This window comes from Cyprinodon tularosa, unplaced genomic scaffold (genome assembly GCF_016077235.1).
Source record: "Cyprinodon tularosa strain WSP-4 unplaced genomic scaffold, ASM1607723v1 ctg994, whole genome shotgun sequence".
NCBI lineage: Eukaryota > Metazoa > Chordata > Actinopteri > Cyprinodontiformes > Cyprinodontidae > Cyprinodon > Cyprinodon tularosa.
In genome coordinates, this window is record NW_024039778.1 from 147,831 (window position 1) to 158,810 (window position 10,980).

Sequence of the window (10,980 nt, forward strand, 5' to 3'; positions counted from 1 at the left end):
GTGTTTTTTTAATGTGTTTTGGAATCACTAAAAGTAACATGTTGAAAAGATGTTTCCCAAAAGGTGATAATAAATATAATAAATTCAGTATCTTAGTCTTAAGTGTTAACCTTTTCTGTAAAAATGCCTTGCTGATGCTAAATTGTTCCGCTGCACAAAAAAGGAGATATGTACATGAAACTTTGAAAAGCGTTGAGTGAGTCTGTGTCAGTGTTTAATTTTTATAGTATTTTGTTTTTGGTTAATCAGAATGAGAGTGTTGGGGTTCCTGCACCTGCAGCTGGTAAATGGTCATCAGGAGGAGCATTTAGGGACAACACTGCCAGTTCCTCGCCACCTGATTGTAACAGTAAGAGGTCATTCAAGCCGAACCCAGGCAGTCTTCTGCATGTTTTTTTGGTTGTCTATGTCCAGAAACTCTCAAAAAAATACCCATTCCTTGGATCAAGTTCCTTACTCGCATCTTGTCCTCTGACCGTGTTTCTGCTCTTGACTGAATTCTGTCCTCTTGTTTCAGACTTACTGTTCTGGACTAAAGCCACAAACCACCCTGGGTTCCCAGGAAATGCACCCCCAGAGAGAAAGAATGGGTCAAGCCTCCAGTAAGTCATTTCTTTAATTTCATTCTCCTGGATTAATTCCTTCACTCATCTCTACTGGGTTTACCTCAGAGATCCAGTCTCCTTCATAGAAACTTTTTACAGGTTGCTCACCGTGACCTCTGTAAAAATAAACTTCATAAAGTTTTAATTGCTTCTTGTTAGTTTTCTGCATGTGGGTCAAACACTCTGAAAAGAAAAGCATGATAGAAACAATGGGACAAAGAAAGGTGAAATTTGAGCCAAATAGCCGTAATTTATTCTTCAGTAGAATTCTTTTGTTTTTGTTTCGGTTATTATGCATCAAATTTGGACTTTAAGGATCTGTGTTTATTGGATGAGAATGAACAGAGTCTAAATGAGCTAAGTTTTTTCCGTTTGGAACTAGGAATGTCAGATTACTATTAAAACTGTGTAATAGCCTATTACAGACTATAATAGCCGAGCCTGACAAAACAGTCAGTTTTGTACTAAAGAGTACACCTATGAAGCAGCTGTCAGCTCACTACTATTAGGAGCTAAAACTTTTCAATATGCTTATAAATAAGTTCTACTTTTCTAAATATTTTTTTAATCATTGAGACATTAAAAAATATTGGCAACTTTTTTAGCACCATTGTTTGTGATTAAGTCAGCTCTGTCTTCTTCCTATCAAACTCTAATAGTTCTGTTATTGTTCCCCCGACTCTAAGGGTACACTTTCGCTGTTTGATTTGTGAACAGCCGGTTTACCCGTCTGGCTTCATTGTCTCTTATGTATCTCTTTAGGTGGCTGGCCAAGGCTTGGAGCCTTTGTATTGCAGTTTAGAGTGCATTAGGTATGGACATCTGGCTATACCTCGGTCAGTTGACTCACTTCTTTCCTTGTTACCTAGATATTATCCTCCAGCCTTCTTTTCCATGGTGGGTATTTCATGGGTTGTTCTTACAGCCAAGCTTCTCTAGGATCACTGCTGCTGTGCAGTAAATCAGCTCATTATTGTCCGTGATGGCTGATGTAGGAACTGCTTGCAGAGCTGCATTCACGTTTGCTAGTAAACTTTCTGATGGTAACTCACTTAGTCTCTGTAACTGGCTTCGGGCTGCCTGGTGAAAATCTTTGCCATGAGCAAAGGTAACTGACCATCAGGTCAGTTACCTTTTTTACCTGCCTTTTTTATCTTTTTATCATTACTTGCTTTTATTTGACTTCTATTTTTTGTTTCATTCATGTAAAGCACTTTAAACTGTCTTTGCACTGAATTAAGCTATACAAACAAACTTGCCTTTGCCTTTACCCACAAGTCAATGACAATACATTAAGCTGGTTTGATATATTTGTATGTGTGTGTATTGAAAACATTGTGGGGTCATCTTCTGGGGAAAAAAAGAAGCATGTTTTGGCTCCTAGTGGGGCCCAGTGCCTAGACCAGGGGAATTGCTGTTTTATGCTCAGGGGTCATGTTATAGTCTAAGGTGTAAAAAAAGTAAGGTTGGGGTTAGGGTTACGTAGTCTATGGTTGGGTTAATGGTTAGGTTTCATGTAAGGGTCAAGGTAAGGCTGTAGAAAATGAAACACATTTTTATGAGCTTTCGTCAATCAGATCTTTCTTTTATGTGATACATCTGTGAAATATATTTTATATTATTCTGCAATAATAGGGTAAAAGATGAAAATCTATGAAATCTTGGTTTCATAGATTTCATAGGTTAATTAAACCTCTGAACTGCTAAAAAGTTAGAACAAAGAGTTAGGCAAGATTCCGGCTTTAAAAACTATGTGTAGGTCCAATTTTTGAAATTACTATCAATGAATATCAATCAATAACAATAATTTCATTTTCTCTTTACAGGGTAGGTTACCAAAATGAATGGTGAATTAGAGTTAACATTTTCAAATTAGAACTGTGTAATTTTATTTCCTGTTAGTACTGCACACTGAAGTCAAACTTCTTGACCAATAAAACTGATTCTGTTTATGATAAAAATGCCAAGTTATACAAAAACCTTACTTTTCATGTCATCATTATATGTAATTATTCATGAACAAATAAAAAAATAGTAGTCTTGATTAATGCATTTATCTGCTTTATTTACTGATAAGGAAATCATATGCAAATAAATGGAAAAAGGACAATCATGTTTCACAGCATGCTAATAGTTGCAAGTGTTGCATCATTTTTTTTCATGTTTTTAGAAAGAAGGTAGCACCATCTAGACTAGAATTTTCCTCCCATAATGCACAGCACCAAATGTATTACAAGCTTCCTAAACAACCAATGATGACTCGTTATTTTTCATCTTGGCTCGTAGCTGGACTCCTCACCTTAAAATAAAACACACCAAGTCAACTTGTAAAATTAACAATATAAAACACCAAAAATGTGCAATCATTAGGTCAATATATCAATTGTCTTTTTTATAGTCAGCATGCCTGTGTACACTGTGCAATACCTCTTTTTGCATGCATGAGCAAAACTGCTGCTGACTCTGGTCTTTTTAGTCATCTTCCTCATCGTCATCACTGGGTTTGGCAACCTGAAATTACAGAGGTTTTTCATAAGTCAGCAAGGCATGAGGGCTGTTCCCCGATGAGCTAATGCACTTAAATAGGTCAGCAGAAACAGATAAGCTCCTTTTTCAAGCATTGATTTATTTGAATATACCCACTCCCCCTTTTTACCTAATTATTTCTTCTGCTATTATTATTGCTATTATTGCTATTATATGCTATTATTACTATCAAAATTACTGTCCATATAAAATAGGCTTCTTAAATAGTTCTTACAGGAGCTGCAAGGATAACAACAGGGTTAGCAAGTGCAGCCTGAACAGCTGGAGCTGCAGGAGCAGCAGGAGCAGCAGGGGCAGCAGGGACAATAGGTGCAGCTGCAGCTGGATCTGGCTGGTTGAACCCAAAGGGATAATACTGAAGCAGAGGAGAGAAAAAAATGTATAATAATGACAACAAACTTTATACATCAGTCAGGAATCTTCATTTCACTTACAATCTCATCATTTTTCCCATTCTCCCCAGGAATCTCCTGCTTAATGAATCCATGGACCTTCGAGTTAAAAGTCATTCAGGGATTAGTACACGCAGGTAACCCACAGTGTTAAAGAGAACAGCCAAACTGCTATTCAGATTGCAGTTTAAGATTCATTTGCTTCCACAATTTATGATATAAACTACACATATGCTGCATGGCCGGTAAATATCAAACTTAAAAATGTCACTTACAGGTCCACCAACAAACTGTCTCTGTCTATTAACAGGGAGCAGCTGAAAAAAAAAAAAGTCACAATTATTACAAATAAGAGTAACAGTTTGATATAGTTTACATTTGAGGTGAAAATATACAATTATAAAGGGCTTCTCTTACAACTTCCAGGGACCCTATTGGTGCTCCTGCTGGGATTGCCTGGGCTGCCTGTGAATAGTAAGTCCACAGCAATAAAAATCACACTATCAAAACAGTTGAAATAGTAGCAAAAAAATTAAAAATTAAAAAAACACTTTTTTATTTATTTTTACAATACCTGAGGGGGAGCATGGTGGATGTCAAACTCCATGTACATCTCTAACTGTTTTAAAGGAAAGGTTATACATTCAAACAGAGTTATTGCAGTGCAGATCCAAAAATAAAGTTAAAAAGTTAATAAAAAGTCTGCTTTCGTATGTATTTTGCCAAAAAGTATATATTTTCAGAAATTCTAAAGATGTATTGAAACACCAGGAAGAACGATAATAACAGTGTAAAAATATCACTGTAAAGTATTTTAAAATCATTATATGATTGCAATCTTCTTAATTAGACATCAGTTATTTTGCTGCAGAAGATCTACTGTATATTAAAAGTATAACACAAATTTTCGAATAGAAAATATGTGTTTTCCTTACAGGAGCACTGTAAGCCATCCCAATGATGCAGGCTGCAAGAACAAGGAGCTTCATTTTGAATCAAGCTGTGAAAACACATTTTCTTGAGTCATCCAAGAGTATTAAATGCATAGAATTTAAAATAATAAAAATAAAGCATGTAAAAACAAATTCTCAAATTACTATATTTTATATTACCTTTCCTGTCTGTCCAAGGGTGAGTGCAGAGGTATTCTTGGGGAAATCTGTGGCGAGCAGAGGAAGATTGCTCCTATTTATATGCTTACAAAAGAAAGATCTTTCAAACTTTTGACAGGAATTGGTGATAAGCCAACGAGTCTTGATTTTTATGTTCACATCACTGGCAGCTCCATCTCTGGGAGAAACCCCCATAACATAGTTTTGGCTTGAAATACACATTTACGACATATGATCCTTCAGTAGCATATTTGTGAGGTGAAGAAGTGCAAGAACCCATTCAACTCAGAGGTTATATGAGAACATAATTCTAGGATCTAGATGTTTTAGCTGTTTTAAAAAAAATCTCTTTTAGAAAATCACCTAAAGAAATTCACTTTTGCATGTAACCCATCCCCTATGGGAGCAGTGGGCTGCCAATGTACGACACCCAGGGAGCAGTCTGAGGTTAAGTGTCTTGCTCAGGGACCCAGATTGGGTCTGTGGGAGTTGAACTCAGGACCTCCAGGACCCAACCACAATGCTCTAACCACTAGACCACCACTCCCCAAGCATATACACTTTATTAACCATTATATAATTTTAAAAGCACATAACATTTCAAGCGTTTGTAAATCATAAAAACCCCAAGTTTCAAGGGAGAAGCTAAGCATGCATTTGCAGAACATACAAATGCCATGCCCCGAGTGCCAAAATTGTAATCTGGAACTTCTTTGTACAGTCAGTTCATTCTGAAAAAATTGTGTGTTTTTTTTTTTTTTATCAAACTGCTTCACTCATAGGTTCTCAAGTATAATTAACCACTAAAGTCAATGTTATTAGGACATTTATTGAATTATTTATTTATTTAACTAGGATAGTCCTGTTGAGATTAAAACCAATTTTTAAGTGATTCTTGACCAAAAAGGCACCGACAAATTAAACTAAAATTGACATACTTGAAAGAAAAGCATTAAATTGTGAAGAACAGTTACATTATATTGAATGAGCTCAAATAGCTTTTATAGTTTGGAAGTAAAACCATTCAGTAATACATTTTTTGTTATTTTAATTGTTTCCTGACCCAACAAAAAGGCACAAGGGACAGAAAGAAACAGCTTATTGTCCGTGTGAGAGGTATACAAGTTAACGTTTCTTAGTGTAAATGCGGAACAGATAAAGGTTGAAAGCAGTCCAAGTAATGCTTTGTAAGCTAAAGTTAGCCAATAGGAATTCCTTCGAGCTGCCAAACCAGACCATTCCAACAGTGAATATAAATCAGTGGTGTGCTGAAATTTTGCAGTTTGTAATGAACCTCAGGGTAGAGAGGAAGTCAAGCAGTGAAGTTATAATGAAGAAGCAATCATATACAAAATACCTCTATAATCCAACACAGTCATGAAAGCCGGTTTCTGTAACAGCATTTGAAAAACACTATTTGTTTCAAAAATAAAAACCGGCTTAAATTTGACCCTTTTACATGATTTTCCACATGGTTAATTAAAGTGTGTCACCAATCAAAGTATCCGAATATTTATTATGTGTGAACCAGCTCTATTTAGTGTCCTCCCCAAGAGGGAGGGTGGGGTGTCTTTCTGATTTACTAAAATACATTAATTATTTTATCATTGTCACATCCCAGACAGGTTGCTGAAAGAATTGTCAGGTGCACATTCAAAGTCACTCAAAGGGTACATTTAGAGTTAACAGATAATTTAATATGCATGATTTAAGTTTGATTGGAAACAGAATCTGGAAAAAACTAGTAGATATGTTAAAATAACATCAAACTTTACACATCTTCAGGCAAACTTTACACATCTGGAATTTTAATTCCTTATGCACTACAATAAAGTGAGTAATGACACATTCGGCTCACAATTTTAGACGATACATGACTTTTGGGTTCTCAAGAATGAGAAATTGACCTCTGCATTTAAACCATCCCCTTGGGGAGCAGCGCCCGGGCACTGTGCAGCATCTGGGCAGCAGTGTGGGGTTAAAGGTCTTACTCAAGAATCCAGAGTGCTGGCTGTAGAGATCGAACAGGGTACTTGCAACCTTCTCAGAGCACAAGCGCACTGCTCTGACCACTGGGCCAACACTCCATCTTCAAATGCCATTGAGTTTAATAACAATTTCTCATGAAGTAGTTTTTTTTTTTCACAAATGTTCTTTCCATACATTTATGTAATGTACCAAGACAAAGCATATAAAAAATTTTTTTATTTAAACAGGACTCTTGCACTGCCTCCAGTATGCAAATGTTCTACTCTATAAGGACTAGGGCATCACTCCATCACTTTACAAAAAGAAAATGCCAAGTGCATTAGACCTCATTAGAAAACCATGTTGGCTTTTTCTTCTTTGGAATATGAGCAGGTTCGGTATTCCTATCACATTAAACTTCAATGAAGCATAATGAAGTTTGTGGTTGTAACAAGACAAATTGTGAATAAGGCAAATGTAGTTTTCTAAACTGGTTGACTGTTGAGGCTTCAGGACTTTGCTTGCATGAAGAAAAAACAAACAAACATATTTTTCCAGCTGTCACTCTTCTGCCAAGCACTTGCCACAAACTTGATTGGCATCTTACATCTAATTGAGGGCTTCTATCAATTATTGCCTCTAATAAGTTACCCTAAAAAAATAAAATAAAATAACGCACTGGAGACAAAATTCATTATGAATTTTACAAGGTGTTGCTATGTTATTGATGTGCACGAAAATAAATGTAAGCCAGAAAATGTAAGGAAACATTCATCCATTCATCTTCTCTTGCTCCTTGTCCAAGAGGGGGTGTACACCCTGGACAGGTCGCTAGTCTCTCACAGGGCAACACAGAGACACACAAAGTCACAACCATGCACACACTCACACTTAAGGACAATTTAGAGAAGCCAATTAACCTAACATTGATGTTTTTTGGACTGTGGGAGGAACCTGGAGAGAACTCAAGCATGCATCAACAGAACATGCAAACTCCATGCAGGCCAGGAATTAAACCCAGAAGCTTCTTGCTGCAACGCAACAGCGCTACCCGGTACAACACCGTGTAGCCGGACAGGTAACATTCAAACTCTGTGAAAACAGTTTGATGAAATAATGCCACAGGACATTACAAAAGCATGTCTTTGATTGTTTTCTTTATTTGACATTGTATTAAAAAAGACTATACTGAAGGCAAAGAAAATCAACGATTATCATAATATTCTAGAACCCTAATAAAAAATTACTCTAAGTAGCATTTAGTAGTTACTACAGTTATTACAGTTTTAAAAATGGTTTCTCTGTGTGGACTGGGGTTTGGGTTGAGCTGGTGTTTGCACTGTGGGAGTTTCTTGCACGGCTGTCTTCAGACCCGCAGGCAAGTTGTTAGCATTCGCCTGTGATCCAGCACAAGGCAGACCCTGTAATGGTTGGGCTCCAGCTGTTGACGTCCCTGCAGTTTGCCCGGCAACCCGCTGTTCTAGGTTTGTGAGGCCAGTAGTCTGGCTCTGTGCTTGAACTGCTCCTGCACCGTTTGGAAGGTTCCCCAGCATGGTGGGCATAAACATACCCAGCTGGCTCATTTTAGCTGCCGTCTAAAACAGGGAAGAATTTATAGATAATGTAAGACAAATGAAAAGAGAGTTTGTCTACCATTGAGAGTGGGATCATTGAGTTCACTGAAACACAGTGTTTGCACATGTTGAGAGACAGATAGAAATCTTGGCTGGTTTACCTCAAGTTCCTCTGAGCTAAGACCTCCAAGTGAGGGATTCTAGAAAATAATGACAGCTCATGTCAAATGAAAATGTATCTGCCAAAAGTTGTGAAATTATAAAGGCTGCATTATTATCTCAGAATTAAAACGTTTTTATACCTACCAAGGGTTGCTGGAGCATATATACTATTGGGGGAGTCTGTGAAAAAGAGTTTGACAACATGATCATAAATTGAAACATTTAACTTACAAGTATACCAAACTATTATCTATTATGGTATAGTATTAATCATATTAATTCCACAAACCTGTTGCTGTGTTTGTTGAGCTGCTGCTCCGGAAGGTGCAGCTGCCACTCCAGCATTTTCCGCTGGCAGTACAGGACTGTTAGTTAGCTGATTTGTTGGAGTTTGAGGGAGGGAAGGACCAGAAACCTTTGGGAATCCATAAGGGGAGAACTTTGTGGTAGAAAGAAAATGCACGCAATAGTTAATTTATGTTCTTAAATGTAGCATTCACTCACGAGACACACAAATGTTAAATAGTTCTACATTGCTCTGAAAAAGTAGAGTGAAAAATCCAGACTTGCAGCAATGAAATATGGGATGTCATCTAAGCATCATAAATCCACCTATAATTATATCTAAAGACACATGTCTTTATTTGCACAACACTGTCTCCGGTGGGAGAGTTTGAGGTTGTACTTGGGTTCCTTTGAGAACACATGAAAGAGTAAAAAAAAATTCCTTATAATAATGAAAACTGCTCAACAACCCACAGGGGAAAGATTTCAAGTTATAGTAAGCTGTGTGAAGATTTTCTTTTTTTTTCTCTCTACAATCTATAGTATGTGTGGGATCTTGCTAAAGGCAAGAGGCATGAGCTTGCTAATAATATCTTACCATCTGATTGCCATAGGGTGAGGGAAAGACAGGCAAGAACCCGTAAGATGGAAAAATCTAGTTAGAAGAACAGAAAGAATACCAAATTGGTGCCTTTGAATTGAACGTTGTAATACTATGAGGTAGAAAATAAAAAATGAAATTTAATCTGAAAACATATTTTTTCCTACCATTGGCTGATGTGCAAGGGGCAGCTGGTTAGGGGCTAGAAATCCACCAACACTCTGCGGAAGGGAGATCATCATTGGACTGCCCCCTTGTGGAAAAAAAGAATGCTGCTGTAATGATTGCTGGTGATTCGCCTGTTGATCCACCTGCTGGGTGTTTCCAAGCTGTGGTTGATCCAAACCGTGAGGAGGAGTGGAGCCCAACTGAGGCTCAGCTTTCTGGACTGTGGCATCAACAGGCTGGCCTGTGTGACTGAGCCCGTTTTGTGACTCCTGCAGAGGATGGGCATTGGGACTAACCTGTTAAAGAAAAGCAGTAGGATGAAAAATTAAGTCTTTACTAATGAGCAAATGCAACCTATTATTATTTTCATATATGCTAAAAACAGGGATCTACTTACCGGAACTGCAGTAACAAGTATAGTAGTACATGAAAGCAGAAATATGAGGATCATTTTTAAGAATAAAGGAAATTCACAGTTCCTTAGAATTCTTCGCAGTCAGTGGATGGAGGCGTTCAAGTAATGCCACACTGGAGTCGTATAAATTGACTGAAAGTACAAGGACAGGTGTGGGGACTTATGCTTCAGTCACAAGCAAAAATGACCAATCACAGCACAGAAAGAAAAGCACAAAATCCTCCTAATTACCTTCTGTGAATGAAGGACGACCTGGAAACCACACAAATTCTCCTGAATGAACTGAATTGCAAGTTTTCCTTCAATTACGGTGCTGTAACGTCTATAGAAATGTATAAACAACCACTGAAGAGTTCAGACAGTGTTGTTTCCTGTTGCTCAGGACACCTCTGGGTGCGGCTGATGTCACTGTCTGACTGCTCTAATTACCCTTAACCCATATGCTGGAAATGGATGAGAAAAGCAAACTTTTCTGAAGTTGCTGCAACTGTAGGAACAATTGCTGACCCATCCATATATAGACAGAATATGAAGTGTATACATTTTTATAAGCCTGTATAGTGTACTGGGATGAAACAAGACAATGTTTAAATATACATTAAAAAGTAAATTGAGATAAACACACAACTGCATAGCTTTTAGCTATTGCTTTTTAGTATACAGGAATAAAAGCTCAATCGCTGTTAAAATATTAAACTAAGAGTGGGATACATCTACTGGGGCATTGCAGTAGTTTTTTTTTTTTACATGGACAAAATAGCCTCAGACATTTTTTAGGTGAACGGATTATTTAAAAGTTTGAGATTTATCAAAACCTTTATTGTATTTGTGAAAACACAAAAAAATCTAATCTTTTTACATAGAACTTTTGATTATTTGGTTTTAAATTGCTTTCCCAATGTGACATCTACAATATAAAGTTCCGTCACTCGCTAAGTCAGGCTAACAACTTCTTTTTGAATGGGATATATGTTTCAAACTGGCATGGAAGATTGAACATGTGTAGCATTTAGATGTATTTCTACACATTATTAATCTAGGAATCTTCCAATTGAAATTGTTTGGTCTGTACGTGTGGTTTGTTTTGCAATCCAAGGAGGAGGAGTCGCAGGTGTCACATGGTAGGGTGACGTCAGTTACACATCCTCTAT

The 10,980-nt window shown here is 37.2% G+C and overlaps 2 protein-coding genes across 3 annotated transcripts; both read right to left on the reverse strand.

The window, feature by feature from the left end:
- Positions 1 to 2,649: 2,649 nt before the first annotated feature.
- scpp7 (secretory calcium-binding phosphoprotein 7) lies at positions 2,650 to 4,779 on the reverse strand. The gene is made up of 9 exons (XM_038276083.1): positions 4,657 to 4,779; positions 4,480 to 4,544; positions 4,119 to 4,163; positions 3,962 to 4,009; positions 3,820 to 3,861; positions 3,587 to 3,643; positions 3,367 to 3,507; positions 3,033 to 3,116; positions 2,650 to 2,904 (listed from the first exon to the last, which is right to left on the reverse strand). The coding sequence occupies exons 2-8, from the start codon at positions 4,531 to 4,533 to the stop codon at positions 3,078 to 3,080; spliced, it is 426 nt and encodes a 141-aa protein (XP_038132011.1). The 5' UTR covers positions 4,534 to 4,544; positions 4,657 to 4,779; the 3' UTR covers positions 2,650 to 2,904; positions 3,033 to 3,077.
- Positions 4,780 to 7,903: 3,124 nt separating this feature from the next.
- Positions 7,904 to 9,961, reverse strand: LOC119777267. Of its 2 annotated transcripts, none has more exons than XM_038276081.1 (7): positions 9,812 to 9,961; positions 9,414 to 9,683; positions 9,244 to 9,300; positions 8,650 to 8,799; positions 8,505 to 8,540; positions 8,360 to 8,398; positions 7,904 to 8,219 (listed from the first exon to the last, which is right to left on the reverse strand). In XM_038276081.1, the coding sequence occupies exons 1-7, from the start codon at positions 9,863 to 9,865 to the stop codon at positions 7,911 to 7,913; spliced, it is 915 nt and encodes a 304-aa protein (XP_038132009.1). In that variant the 5' UTR covers positions 9,866 to 9,961; the 3' UTR covers positions 7,904 to 7,910. The 2 variants fall into 2 exon arrangements, with proteins under 2 accessions (XP_038132009.1, XP_038132008.1); XM_038276080.1 differs by having other exon boundaries at positions 9,414 to 9,710.
- Between the last annotated feature and the right edge of the window lie 1,019 nt (positions 9,962 to 10,980).